The sequence below is a fragment of the Triturus cristatus genome, chromosome 1_2 (assembly GCF_964204655.1).
Source record: "Triturus cristatus chromosome 1_2, aTriCri1.1, whole genome shotgun sequence".
NCBI classification, from domain to species: Eukaryota; Metazoa; Chordata; class Amphibia; order Caudata; family Salamandridae; genus Triturus; species Triturus cristatus.
In genome coordinates this window covers 169,970,973-169,986,263 of record NC_140580.1, presented here as the reverse complement: position 1 = coordinate 169,986,263, position 15,291 = coordinate 169,970,973, and the positions used below count along the sequence as shown (strand labels likewise).

The 15,291-nt window shown below is 44.5% G+C and overlaps 1 protein-coding gene across 5 annotated transcripts in view; it reads left to right on the top strand.

Annotated features, from left to right (window-relative positions):
- Positions 1–15,291, top strand: part of PDCD4 (programmed cell death 4) — a 468,841-nt gene that overhangs the window by 339,183 nt on the left and 114,367 nt on the right. The window contains exon 12 of one of the 5 annotated variants that reach the window (XM_085603426.1): positions 8,755–8,811. The exons of 3 other annotated variants lie outside the window; for them this stretch is intronic. In XM_085603426.1, coding sequence (XP_085459552.1) covers positions 8,755–8,797 — 43 coding nt within the window. In that variant the 3' untranslated portion in view covers positions 8,798–8,811. Of the gene's footprint in view, positions 1–8,754; positions 8,817–15,291 lie in introns of all 5 variants that reach the window. One more of the 5 variants, XM_085603427.1, reaches the window with a different exon arrangement.

Sequence of the window (15,291 nt, the reverse complement as noted above, 5' to 3'; positions counted from 1 at the left end):
CTTGCACGTCGATGACGACGGCTGTGGTGACGACGGTCTCGACAATGGCTGCGGTGACTACGGTCTCGACGACGGCTGCGTCGACGACATCCATTTCTTCGATGGCGATTTTCATGTTGTCAACTGCCCCGTCGTTGAAGGAAAATAATTCTATTTCTGTCAGAAAGTGCCAGATTACACCTGAGATGACTTCCCCCAGGAGGGTGACTCCTCTACCTCCTGCACTCCTCTTTGAAGAAGAGGGTTCTGAGGAGGATGATGGTCCGTTTGGCTATGCGGATAGCCCTTCTCGATTACATGTCAAGTGCCAGGACACCGATTCTGATGTGGAATACGTGGAGGAACAGCACTATGATTTTTCCTCTGACTATCAGGACGACTACCAACAGGAGATGGTCTCTATGCCTTCCTCCCTACTAGTGGACTTGCAGTCTGTGCTTCTGGACTATAGGAGGAGATTTGCAACACAACCTCCAGCTTCAGTTGTGGTGTCAGTTCCTGCTGTTCCTCCTCCTCGGCCTAATACCCCTCAATTGCCGCAGCCTCAGCCTATACCTGTGGCCCAGGATGCACCACCTATCGTGCTCTTGTTCAGGATGACACCTCTGATGAGGACCAGGGCAATGTTACCATACCAGATCCAGACACAGAATGGGATGACCATGCCATTCCTGATCCGACTTCTCCTTCGCCAGCACCTGTTGATTCCCCCCCCTGCAGACATATGGGGTTTCCATAATTTGATGGAACGAGCGGCTAAGAGATTCGAACTGCCCATGCCCACGGTGCAGTCGGAATGCTTCCTTTATGACTTTGAGTAGCCTATAAAAAGAAATCTGTTCGATCAATACCTATTGTTGGTCACGTCTGGGATGAAGGGTTGAAAGTGATGCGAAATCCAGCCACGGTCATTCCGGTACTGCCTCGCCTGGAGAAAAAATGTAAGGCTCCGGACGATGGCCCGGCCTGTTTGGTCAGCCAGCCTAAACCGGACTCTGTCATCTCTCAGGCTGCCCAAAGGAAGTCCAGGAATCCTTCTGCTCCCCTCACGACACCTCCAGATAAAGAGGGCAGACGCCTCAATAATGCGGGCAAGAGGTTTTCCTCCATGTCCAGCCTGTTGGTCAGGGCTGCGAACACCTTAGCGATACTTGGTCGCTACGATCGCCAGATGTGGTGCGACCTTTGTCCCCCTATCTGGACTAGTTGCCGGAAGATGGGAAGAAGGGGGCAAAAAAGATTCTTCAAGAGGGCGAGATAACATCTGCTGAAGTCATTGACCCGTGGGTCGCGAGACTGAGCAGCACATTCGTCTGCCTCTCGACACATCTCCAGGAGGGTTACTCACCCTGGACTGAGCCGAAATCTGCTTGTTTATATTCGTGTGCTGCAACTCCTCGTCATACTACTTTGAGTGACATTGGACCGTTTATTGACCAGTCCTTTCTCGTTTTTGATTATACCTTGGGAATCTATACCATTCCTACGTCAGCCGGGACGGAAGTACAACCGCCGGTGTGATCGATTCATATTCAGTTGTTGTTCGCCATTGAGCCCTGAAGAAGTCATGGGTTTGCACCCTGACGAAACACGTGTTGGCTGGGCAATCGATCTCCAATAAACACAGAGGACACAAGGTACCCCTAGTGTTCTGCTATTGATTTACTTATTTGTGTGTTTATTGTAGTGATCTGCTTGAATTTTCATGAATCTAAGATACGCAGTACTAGTTCTGCGGTTCACAATAACGTGTGCACAGGCATTTGGTATAGGTATTCCTCGTATGGTTCTCAGTCACAATCATACTGGCCGAATTACAACCACCGGCAAAATCAATCCTCCTCTTTCTCTAGATCGAACACCAGTGGAAGACAAGGACGCCAGGGGAGGGACTCCTCTAAGCGTCAATAGCTGCTTGCTGGCTCTGATTACTGTCCCTTCTCCTCCTGTGACATCGGTGGGAGGCAGAATTTCAAATTACCTCCACAACTGGCAGCAAATCACATCGGACCGTTGGGTGTTGAAGATCATTCAATGCGGCCATACTCTGGAATTTGTCCAGACACCAACTTCAAGCCCCCTCGCGCCACTGCGTCAAAACATTTACATCTTCTACGGTTGGAAGTCCATCAAATGCTCCTCAAAAGAGCGATGGAACCGGTCCCTCTCTTTCTGCGGTGAGAAGGTTTCTATTCCCGGTTCTTCTTGGCCCGGAAGACTTTAGAAAAGTGGCGCCCTATTCTAGATCTGAGGGAGCTCAACAGCTATCTCATCAAACAATCATTTCACATGGTTTCTCTGCAGGACATCCTTTGTCTTCTCAACTCAGGGTATTACATGGCCACATTGGATCTACAGGATGCTTACTTTTACGTACCCATCCATCCCGCCCAAAGGAGGTTTCTCTGCTTCACAGTAGCCAAGAGCCTCTTTCAGTTCAAAGTCCTACCCTTTGTACTCCGATCTGCTCCACGGATCTTTACAAAGGTTATAACTCCGGTGGCAGCTTTTCTATGAAAACATCAACATCAGGTCTTCCCTTACCTGGACGACTGGTTGCTGAAGGCTTCTACCAAGCACGCAGCAGAGGAATCAGTCGTGGCGTGCACACGCCTTTTCGACAATCTCGGGCTGACTCTCAACACGGAATAAACCTCTGTCCATTCAGAACAGCCAGATTTCTGGGAGCCATTCTGGACACATCCAGCAACAAAGCTTTTCCGACCCTGAAGAGGCAAGAAAAGCTGATGGCCATGGCCTGTCTGCTGTTAAAAAGACAGTCACTTTCAGTTCGCCTCTACAAGTCCCTCCTATGGTCCATTTCCTCCTGCATCCCTCTAAATCCTCACTGCAGGCTGCGGATGCATCCTCTCCAGGAGGAGTTGAACTTGCAGTGGCGCCAAGTCAACGGATCCTTCAAAGACAAAATCTTTGTTACCATCTCCATGAGGGACGCCGCTTCTTGGTGGACGAACATAGACCACATTTCTCAGGGTCTTTCATTCAGGATCACCCCTGCTCCTCAGATCATAACTACAGACGCCTTGCCGGAGGGCTGGGGAGTAGTCTTGCAGGACCTTCATGTAAGCGACTGTTGGCTGCCCCAACATCGTCTGCTACATATCAATCTGCTGGAGCTCAGAGCGATTCGCCTGGCCTTGCAGGCTTTCCTTCTGCGTATACAGCAGTTGGCAGTTCTAATACGTACAGACAATACGACAGCCATGCATTATATAAACAAGGAAGGAGGCATCAGATCTCGTCTTTTGTCACAGGAAGCCCAGTGAATTTGGGAATGGGCGATCCAGCAGGGGATATTGCTCAAAGCAGGGCACCTTCCCGGCGTTCTCAACAAGACAGCGGACACACTGAGCAGACTGAAATCGGTCAGCCAAGAATGGGAACTGGATCAGTCCACTCTGGAAAAGGTTTTTCGCCTATGGGGCAAGCCTTCCATTGACCTCTTTGCCACGCCGGAGAACAAGAAATGCCGATTTTACACAAGCAGGCTTCACCATCCGGGATCATTGGGGAATGCACTTTCGATGGCCTGGTCAGGTGCATTCGTTTACGCTTTTCCCCCCATTCCTCTGATCCCCAGGCTTCTCAGGAAGCTCAAAGCGGAACTTTGCAAGATGATTTTGGTAGCTCCTGCGTGGCCCTGACAGTTTTGGTTCCCAGAGCTGCATCTCCTCTCCCTGGACCTTCCGCTTCCGTTGCAGCCGATTCCTTCGCTGCTGACGATGTCCCAGGGCCAGGTCTGGCATCCGGATCCTCAATACCTGCAGTTGTCGGCAGGCTCCTGAGCACCGAGAGTTTCTCGGTTTGACCCTTTCAACTGAATGTAGAGATGTACTTTCTCAGGCACGAGTACCAACAACACATACAAGTTGAAATGGAAGTGTTTCTGCATCTGGTGCCAACAAGAGAGTATCCATCCCCTTTCTTCTGTACCGCATAAAGTTCTTCCTTACATTCTTTCATTAGCAAAATCATTGCTGGCTCACTCATCCATCAAAGTACATCTTGCTGCCATCTCTCGCTTCAGACGTACATCATCTGGTCCTTCCCTTTGGTCATCAAGGATAATTAAACAGTTTCTCAAGGGTCTTTTTTCAGAGTCTTCCCGCCAGTCAAGCCTCCTCCTCCTCTTTGGCATCTTAATTTGGTTCTTACCCAGCTCATGAAGGATCCCTTTGAACCTATTCACCGAGCGGATTTGAAATTCCTCTCCTGGAAGGTGGCTCTTCTGCTGGCCTTGACTTCGGCTAGACGAGTGAGTGAATTACAGGCTCTCGCCATTCAGGTACCTTTTCTCCAGTTTAAAAAGGGGACAGTGATACTTCGTACCAACCCAAAGTTCATACCGAAAGTGCCTTCAGACTTTCATTTGAATGAGCCGGTCAGTCTAAAAACTTTTTTCCCTCAACCTACTACTCCGGTGGAAAAGGCACTCCACTCACTGGACATTAAGAGGTGCTTGAAATTCTATCTACTACGTACCAAAGACTTCAGGAAGTCTCCTCAACTGTATCTATTAGCGCCCCTCGTAAGGGGTTTCCCCTTTCCAAACAGGGGATTGCTCGTTGGATTGCCAGCGCTATCTAGTTTTGTCACAGAGCAGCGGGTAAGCCCCTGGAAGGTCGAGTCCGTGCTCGCTCCACGAGGGCGGTTTCTTCTTCGACAGCCCTCTTTGCCGGAGTTCATATCCGAGAGATCTGCAGAGCGGCGACCTGGAGCAGTACTCATACCTTTACAAGACATTACTGCCTGGATTCTTCAACGCAGAGTGACACAGCAGTGGGCCAGGCAGTCTTGAGGAACCTCTTTCAGTAGTGGTGAGCTTTCCCTTTCATCCCTCCTTCCATGTTACTGTTTTTTCAGCTCTTGCACATTTGTTAAACCTTATGTGTTCATAATTTCTAATGTTTATTGTCCATTGAAACTGTCATTGTGGTGAATGGACTGTTTCTTTGTTCTTGGTCTTTTAATGATCATGGTTCGAAAAATGTGCTTATAACTGCTAGCTACTCTGATACAAGCATGGGAATCTATGAAGGTTCCAATATGGACTAAGAAAACAAGTTACTTACCTGTAACTTTGGTTCTCCAGTATTGGAAACTTTCATAGATTCCCATGCGACCCACCCTCCTCCCCTGGGAAAGTTCAGCCCCTAGCACCTTCAGTAGTATGTTACACAACGGCTACGAACATCTGAGGCTCTGGGCTTCTCTCAGGAGGGTTCTAAGGGGTGAGGCTGATCTGATTGGTTGCTCACTTTGTTTGGTCTCTTTTACAAAAAGAGGTGGATATGTTGCAAAACTAGAATGGGCCTAGGCCTAGTTTCTGTTTTGGTAATGGTTTCTATTGCTATTTTATGTATACCGGGGACTCCCATTCCGACGACGGGGAATGATACAAGCGTGGGAATCTATGAAAGTTTCCAATACTGGAGAACCAAAGTTACAGGTAAGTAACTTGTTTTCTTTCTCTTTCCGTTGTGAATCTTTGTCCCGCATTAATTTTATTTCAACACCTTTTCCAAACTGCCCTGTGGAGCATTGTTTATATACATTGGACATTGCGATATTGCCTGTAGATGGGTCATAGGCATACGAAACAGCTGTTAGTTGTTCTAGGCAAGGCATTGACCAAGCGGACTGTACTGTAGGAGTCAGTTTAGCAAATACAATCGACATCCTAACTTTTGAGGAAATCCAGTGCGCACTGAACCAGTCTTGAAGCTGAAACTGTACTGCTGAGCCACTATTCCTCTGGGAGACTCTTGTAGTCCTTGTTATTTAGATGTAGATTTGAAACTTGGATGCACTGGTAAGGTAAGCAGTGCTCAGAAATGTGCAGAACCTTTCCTTGAAGTCATTTTTATTAATAACTTGGCAGTTTGATCTAAACATATTATTCTCTAGGATACCCCCTATGGTCAAGCTATTGTTGCTGGCAAGTAACATTTAATTTATTTTGTCAGAGAAGACAGAATCGGTGGGGCTCATGCTTTTGTCTCTATTTTGAAAAGCTAATCTCCCAAGACGGTGTTAATTCCTAGAGCTGAAATGCTTCAGCTGCAGTAGAATTCAAAGAGTCTCCTCTGTTATAAAACCGAAAGCAACCAACATTTCAGCTCTAGGAATTAACCCTGTCCTGGGACGGTTAGCTCTTAGCTCTTCCCAGAACAGAGTGAACGTTTCTCTTAAAATTACACAGACATCTCCTGTGGTATCAATGCCCCTGTATATAGCCTCATTCCAGGGCTGCAGTAACTTTCAGAATCTGCAGAGAACAGTGTTTGTGCCCAATTTAGAATGTCGAAGTCTGCGCCAAGAGAGCTTGGACCTTAGATTTTAACCACTTAAATTCCAGCAGGGCACTTTACATAAACCACACTCTGGAGTTCCACTGATTATACTGCAATGCATGTCCTCTGCTTCCACCTTCGACACGCCATACACGGTGTGCCTGCTATGAATGTCTGCATTTCCCTAGTTCCATCTCAGTTTGCATTTTTTGTATTCTAGCATTATCTTGATTTGCTTTAAAGTGCCAAAATGTGACAAGATACCATCACTGAAATACAATACGGAAATAGGGAGATAACATCTGCGGAGGCATCCACTGTGCTACACCTGTGCCACCTGAAACCCAGGGGTTTCAAAATTTATCAGAACGTTAAATCAATTGACTTCTCTACAGGAATAATTAGACAATCACAGAGATCCCTTTCCTTTCCACTGCTTCTGGCGAGGTTTCTATAACCTTTTCTATTCATTCTACCCATACGACTTTCATACTTAAGTATGTCATCCAATAAAGTGCGACAGGCACCTACTCTGGACCAGAAGGATGAATGTCCTCTCGGCTACCCCCGCCTGGCTGGAAGCAATGCAGGTGTAATTACCAGCATTGAAGGCCTGCACCTGAGAAAAGGGGAGGAGAGTAAAAGTGACACAGTTGGTTTATGTCTTTCTTTCAGTTACTGCACATCTTCCTTCAGTATAGGATAGAGGGGCAGCAACACCCATGGACTCTTGTTGTAAAATGTGCCCTAAACATTGGTTTACATGCCATTCCCACAATTCATTGCACATTCAAAGGTGATGTCCTACATGTGTGATGTCTGCGCGTCTGTCTCAGTGACCCCCACCCTTCGACCTGTGCTGTCTCTTGGAGCAGTAGGACACCATTAGGCACGCAACGCCCATAGGGCTAAAAGGGCTTTAGCCCCCCACCCCATTGTGTCTCAGCCCGGGCTGCTGCAGCCAGGACCGGCTTTAGGGCGGTGCGACCGATGCCACCGCACCGGGTGTTAGCTTCTGGGGTGCGCTGCGTTTGCAAGTACTCTCACACTGTCGATCCCTCACCGTGCACTCACATGGGCACTCCTGCCACCCACACAGCACAGAAGGTTAATGTGCCTGCTACAAAGAATGTGTACCAAGCAGATCAAAGAACTGAGTGTGAGCAAACTATGAGTAGCGCTATTAAAAAATGCAATGTTTGTCAGAAAGGTGCTATAGAGAGATTAGGTGCATTGTTGGTGAGTGGTAGTGAGGGAATTCATGGAGAAGGAGGAAATGGGGGAGGGGCACCAAAAAAGACTGTTGCACTTTGTGCGACCAGTGCTATGGCCAGCCATGGATGGGAGGGTTAGCCACCCCCCCCCCCCCACCCCCACCCCACCAATTTACATGTACTGCAATCCAGCCTTTCAGGGGGCCCCTTGATAGTGACAGCTCTGTTTTTGCCCTGATGGCCTGAAATATTCCTAAACAGATTCTTGTTAATACTGTTTTTTTCATTTCTTTTTAATGTGATTGATGTGAGAGAGTCTATTACAATTTGCAGAGAAATGTGTTTGTTTGATGCAACAACCATAAAGTTTATTTTAGATCAGAACGGGTCCTCACATATGAGAAATTGGAGGATGTCACCGATATTATGCGCTGTCAAATTAGTGGGCTGCTGCGGTGTTACAACAGTGAAAACACACATCACTATCTATGAATATTAGATGCAAACACTTTTAGAATTTCTGGATGTGGAGCAAATCTGCGGATGGCAGTAGCAAAGATCCATCCACAGACCGTCTCTGTGGCGAAAAACAGGCACACTCGTCACATTAATGTTGGTGGTGTTATTATCCATCTAGGTCATGTGTAAAACGAAGCATCCTAGTAAAAACAATTTGTGCACATTTTATCTTGGAAAACTGTGTTTTGAGCCGGGTAATAAGCCTCTGCCGTTTAAACACACCCACTCACAAACCTGCAGTTTACTAAACACTCTTATTGTGTTGAACATTATTTGCCGGATATGGCCTGGCATATGCGGATGGCGGTTGATTATTTAGTGTACCAGATTCCAGAAATTTGTCAGGTGGTGGGGGGGCCCGACATCTAAAACAATTCAGCTGGAGGGTCTCAACCTACAAAAGTTTGAAGACCTCTGTTTTAGATGGAGGGAGCACAGCCTAAAACTGAAGGTGTGGTATCAGCAGTGGACTTTATGGTGTCCACATTCTGGACATCTCGAAACTCCATTTGGTTGGGATGTCTGTGGATCAGTTGATGATAAACGTATATATTTTGGATGTAAGTTTTCTCTAATGTATTTTTTAAGTATGTGTTAAAGTACCCGTGGTTTCAGATTTAAGTAAATGTCATCTGAATTAAGTATTTGCCTTCCTACTTTGCTTCTTGATGGAAGCTCAAAATCGTTTTTTTTCTCTTTCTGTGCAGCGAGTCATTTTCCTTCAGCACTGCATTTGTATGCAGTTTTTAGTATCCTGTGTAGAAGTACGGTAAAGATTATTTTTCCAACACAATGTAGAAATATTTTTAAAAAAAGTTATAGTAGATCAGTAACAGTATTGTTGCACACATCTAGCTACACTCCGCTTGCGGTGTTAATCACACTATCAGCATAGTCTGTGGTGCTTTTTCTAATTAACTATATTGCCTGCTGAATGCATGAGGGATCTAGTCATTTTTAAAGGTGAATGTAGTTGCGCTGTGACAGCACTGTAAGTAAAACATGACTGAACACTTCTTTATTACGTCAGTCACTTCAAGTTGTGAAATGAAAACGAATGTAATATTTCTTTCACGGGTGGTGGCTGCACAGAACACTTCTAAACAAGCACAGTTTTCACGAATATTGTGGCTATTGCCCTTTAAGGGAACTTCTTGCGTCATGTTTGTTTGGGCGAGATTATTGCAGTATAATGAATTTACTCTTCATGTACCAAGTAATATGAAAATGACAGTTTCTTGACTTGGCCATAATTTGTTGGCTAATGAATGAGTGTTATCTTGACATTTAAACTTCTGTTCATACATTTACGTACCTACACTTATGCACTGGCAAAGACAGGAATTGTATCCTGGGGGTTAATAACCCATCAGATTTTACTAGGTTGTCACTAATTACACATCAGTGGACAAACATTTTATGATACATGAATTCGTTTGTAGGAACAGTTGCAGTTACTTTACTGGTCCTCTAGCACTCATGTTGATGTGCGCGCTGCTAGCGCTTCCAGCACCAGTCTTTCATATCTGTCTCAAATCTCTCCTTTTGGACCTTGCAACCTGAAAGCCATGCCAGCCAGTCCTGTGCTAGTCTGCATTTAGTCAAAAGCTTATTTAGGGAGACTATAAATGACACATGAGCCACAGGACTTGCATCTTTCTAAAGCTCTTTTCGGAGAATACAAATGAAATAGAAAAATAATGGTTTCTTATAATTCATTAATTTTGCACCATTAATGTTCACTTCACAGTTATAGGACTGGAATTGCTAAATGTGTACCTAGCCTTTTGACAAGAGCACTAATACAAGAGTAAATGCAATTATAAAAAGAGTAACTGTTACCAGACTGTTATTCTGAAAGCATCAATCCATTACATTTACAGATTCTACATTTGAATATGTAACATATTCCCTTCCAAACTTCCATAGTTCCAATAGCGGAGAGGTCTGCTGAATGTGAAATACTAAAAAAGAAAATCATTCAGATTATTAGTTGCAATGTCTGAGCAGAATCATAAATTGAATACGTAGCAAAAAGAGTTCTCTGAAGCCCTTAGCTAATCAGAATTAGTCGGTCGCATCAGAAAATAGAAATAGCTTCTGGCTACATGTCCAGGTTTCTTGAAACATTGAGAATGCTTTAGACAGCTGTAAAGTCGAAGTCACAAACAACTGGTGAACTATTGTTTATCTATTGTGAGGCACCTAAATAGAGTGTCCGTAAACCATGAGAAGCCCAAATATGCAGACATTTAGGTTTCATGACCCAGCTAGACCAATCACTTAGGTCATATAGCCAGACAGCTTTCCATCTTCCTAATGAGAACCATTAGTAAATGCTTGATGGGTCGAACATTTATATTATGACACTGAGATACCATCTGAAATGTATTGCCTAAGAGCTCCAGAAGACAAAGCTGAAACTTTTCACTTTTTATTTAATTCTTGATACAGCTCAAACACTTCATTCATCAATCTGGGATTTCTTTTGTTTTTTTTATTCATATTTCATGGAACTCTGTGTAATCTGCACTATAGATGTTTGGAAGTATACATGTTATGTAGCATGATCCTCACCAACATTCACATGCTTTGCATTATCCCCAATATAAGCTGGAACGAAAGCCCTCAATTCCCCTTCCGCCGCCTACATTTTCAAATTCTTATGTTTTTCCATTGTTGGGATCAGAAGCGAAGAAGATTGTGGAGCGAACCTGTTTGAGAATTAGACTTACAGATGTACTCGAAGCAACCATTTGTGATGACAAACTATACATCAAAAGGGTTGGAGAATGTACCTATCAGCATTTCTGTTCCATTCTGGGCCTTCTCCATACTTTTTAAGTAGGGTCATGGAAAAAAACTCTTATTTAACTTCTGCCCAAAATGCAGCTGAAAATTGGAATGCACATATAGTTACAAGGTATGCAATCGGTCTCCCGAAGGGCCATAACTCCAAGACCATTGAGGCCTATGTCCATTTTAAACTAAAGACTCTAAAGATCAGAGAGAAATACAGGAGGTTTGGTCAAGATACAGGTTAGTCCTCACAGGTGTTTATATTGCAAATTAAGTAAGTCAATTTTATTGTTTTTGATTAATTAAAACCGTTACAAAAATAGACTTCATAAAATTCCTATATATTAAGACAAGTGAAATGCATTTCTAAACACTTAAGTCTCTAATGTAAAAAGCGCCTTTGTTCGGCTTCTTCTGAAGAGGTTCAAACGTCTATGCTCAAAGATTCCCGTTGCATAAGCTAAAACTTCCTTATGTGTTTTTTTGCGTTTGAATGGGGTGCAGCTTTTCCTTGCTTAGATTCTACTAGTAACAGGAATTTTACTAGCTTCCCATTTAGCTGCTGGTCCTTGGGGTCAAAGCATGCAATCACAGCCTGTCTCTGAGTTTGAATCCCTTGTTCGTTAAAATGCGCTTTGAGTAGTCCTACCCTTTCCTCCTTTAATTTGGTGCAGGAGCATATCAGGTGTTCCATATCCTTAGTACCGTTTCCACATAGTCTGCATGTGTTTCCACATTTCTCTCTCTGCCAGGGAGGAAGGTGCGGAGTAGCTGGCAGGATTCCTTGCCTGTATTTTAAGAATTGTTCTTTGGTCTTCCTTGAGTACCCCAATTTGAAGTATGCCTGTGGCCAAAGTAGTTTGTAGCCGCTCAGTGTCATCTAGGCGTGGCTCCTATGGGCAAAGGCAGATTTGTCTTCCACCAAGGCGATATTCTTGATTACCTTTTTTACTACTTGCTTAAAGAGCGAAGGGTTAGTTTGGGTTTCCCATAGGTCGACTAACCCGGTAGTAGTGAGTGAATCCTCCAAGTACTTTTTGGCCGGCGAGATGGATGTGCTACAAAGTTCTTGCCAGAGCTGATGGTTCAGTGTATTCCGGGGAGAGTTCTTGATTTTTTGCCAACACCTAATATAGGAACCGTGCCTTGCAAAATTTTGTTTGGTTAGACACTTCAAACTGTGCAGGTTTTAACATAACTCTATAAGCTCTGGACATGATGGTGTCCAGCAGTTTAGCGTCCCTACCCCTCAGTGCCTCGCTGCCATATGTAATAGAGGGGGGAATTTTAGCTTGCGCTACCCGGAGCAGAGGGGAAATAGGCCCTTTAAGCTTTGTTTTTAACTGCCTTAGTGTTGTCGATATTGCCATCCCCTTCAGTCTGATAGCCTCAAGTTGATTGGTGAATTGACCACCCTCGTCGATGATTGCCCCTAGATATTTATAGGCAGGGGTGTTCACAATTGGGGTTAATTCCAAGTACCAGGAGAGGGATAGTCGTTTGCCGTTGATTGTCAAGGTTTTTGTTTAATTGATGTTCACTTCTAGGTGATTTTCAACTGCATACTCATGCATTTTGTTGAGTAAACGTTGAAAGCCAACTTGAGTCTGGCTTACCAGCACCACGAGATGCTGGAGAGGGCTTTGCCACTGGAGTGTGCGCGTTGCAGGTACCAAGGACTGATGTCATATCTGCTGTGTAGAGGTTGAACAGTGTTGGTGCAAGCACACATCCCTGTTTAAGTCCTTTCGTAGTTGGTATACTCTTCAAGAGATGGGTGCCGTTATCTAGTTTTACCTGTATCCATGTATTGGTGTGACGGTGTATTAGGAGGTTCAGAAGAGATGAAGGAATTCCCCAGAGCACCAATTTCCTCCACAGTCTTGCTTGAAGTCGATAAAACAAAAGTGATTCGCCTGTTTGGATAATTTCGCCTTGTCAATAAGCAATTACATAGTCAGTATGTTAGTTGATGTTCCGGTGTCTTTGCAAAACCCTGTTTGGTGGGGGAAGGATTATTTAATTCTCTTTTACCCAGTCCTGGAGCTCTGTCAGTAAGGTACCAGTGAAGTATTTTGCCTCTATGTCTAGTAGTGCAATCAGACAATAATGGTTTGGTGAGGTTTTGTTGCCTGCCTTATAAATTGGTGAAATTATTGAGCCCTTCCACGATGCGGGTAGGAGCCTGGCCTGTCTGACGGTATAAAAGAGGGGGGCCAATATTTCTGATCAATATTCCTGATCTTGTTTGAAGAGAGCTGGTGGAATCCCGTTTGGTCCTGGAGTCCCTTCTCTCCTCCCTTTTAAAATGTGATTCTTAATGGTTAATACCTCAGTTCCCTTTTCCTCTTCCTCTAAATTCCTTGCGGTTTGAATGGAATGAATCAGTTGGTTATCCGGGATTGCTTGTAATCCAGGTGTTTGATGATTGAAGTGAGATTCTAGAAAGATTGACCTTGAATTCTCTGTGATATATGATGTTAAGCCTCCCTGTGCCGGTTGTAGAATTTTGTTAATGGTGGAACAGAAGCACGCTCTGTTGTTTGCTTGGGAGTCATGGTAGAGTTTTGCCCAAAATGCAATTTTGTTGAACCTGTTGATGTCCCACTTGAGTGTTTTGATTTTGGCTTTCCTTTGGCGGAGTAGGTGGTTTAGGTTCTTGTCTCCGGGGCAAAGCCTCAATGATCTTAGAAGTTTGTTTACAGATTTTTAAAGTAATTTCAAATCTGTCCGCTGTGCGCTCGTGGCACTCCCGGCGACCATTTGATCATTTGGAGGGCAGTATCTGGCTAAGGTTAAAAAGGAACTTGCAAGCGATGCTGTAAAAGTTTCCCATGTCCTAATGGGGATGTCGGTGGAGTTATTGTAATCGTGTAGCAAGGTTTTTCGCAGCTACTAGAACCTCCCCGGAGTTTTCTAGGGATGACTTGATTCTTTTGAAGTTTATTGTGTGGCATGTATGCCTGCCGACAGGATTAAGCATCAGTTTGTGCGGAGATGCTTGGATTGAAACTTCCTGGGGCCGATGATCACTATCCCCTTTTTCTCCTAAGCGGAAACCTGATACATGTTGAAAAAATGAAAGGGGGACTAGAGTGTAGTCTGTGGTGGAGTTTGCAGTTTCTGAGTAGAATGAAGCGGCCGGGAGAGAGTCGTCAGTAAATCTTCCATTTAGTGCCCTTACGTTGATGTGCTGCACGTCTGCCATGATTGCTTTTGGTTTGGGGCTGGTATGTTCCAATGGAAGGACTGGACCTGTATGTCGTCGTTTGAAGATGTACCTAAAATTTGTTGGTTTAGATCCCCGGAGAGTATGAGGTTTAAAGTGTTGTGCAAACTAATGATTGAGAGCAGCTATTCGGTTAAGGTTTTTGACTTTTGTTTTTTCCGTTTCTGGTTTATGTATGTGTTTGCAATAGCACCTTGTCCTTAGAGCCGTTGAGGTTTAGGTGGATCTTGACTGAGTTTACTGATGGTAGTAAGGATAGAATTTCTTCTGTACTATCAAATTTTCTTATGGCTATGTAGGTAGCTAGGCCCCCTGATAGATATGCCTAAAATTTGTTGGTTTAGATCCCCGGAGAGTATGAGGTTTAAAGTGTTGTGCGAACTAATGATTGAGAGCAGCTATTCGGTTAAGGTTTTTGACTTTTGTTTTTTCCGTTTCTGGTTTATGTATGTGTTGGCAATAGCACCTTGTCCTTAGAGCCGTTGAGGTTTAGGTGGATCTTGACTGAGTTTACTGATGGTAGTAAGGATCGAATTTCTTCTGCACTATCAAATTTTCTTATGGCTATGTAGGTAGCTAGGCCCCCTGATAGGTGACCATATCTGGTTTTCCTCAGTGCTGGAGTGTGGAAGCAAATGTACTCCTGTAGTTGGTATGGGTCCACTAACCATGTTTCCCGCAGGAGGACAATATCAAAGGTTTTTAAATATGCAAGGTATTGGCTACCTTGCTGTTCAGCTCATTGATGTTCCACAAGCATAGTCTTAGGGTTGTTTTGTCGTGGTTTTCCTGGTTTTTGTGTGAGCTGGTTTGTCATTGTGACGGTCCGGTTGTGTTAATAGTTCTAAGAATCTGGGAGTTTACGGGCAGCGTGGGTGATTGTGGCCTGTTGTGTACCCACTGCCTGCTCCCAATGGGGTGACCGGCCTAGAGCTCCCCTGAGCACTGAGGATGTTTTTTCTCTGTTGCTGTTAGTTCCCTGCCGCTTGGTGGCAAGTAGTAGGAGCGGGTATCCAATATTGTAATGCGGCGAGGTTTGTATGCCCCATGATTTGAAGATTTCCCATTCGTTCAGAACTTTGTTTGTAATTTGGATTGAACCCCAGCTGGCCTTAGTGGATTCCCTACCCAGGGCCCTGTCTGCCATTATAAATTGTATGGAAAGGAAATCTGTTGTATTGATGTCTCTTAGGTTGGTATTGTGGTGAACAGTTGT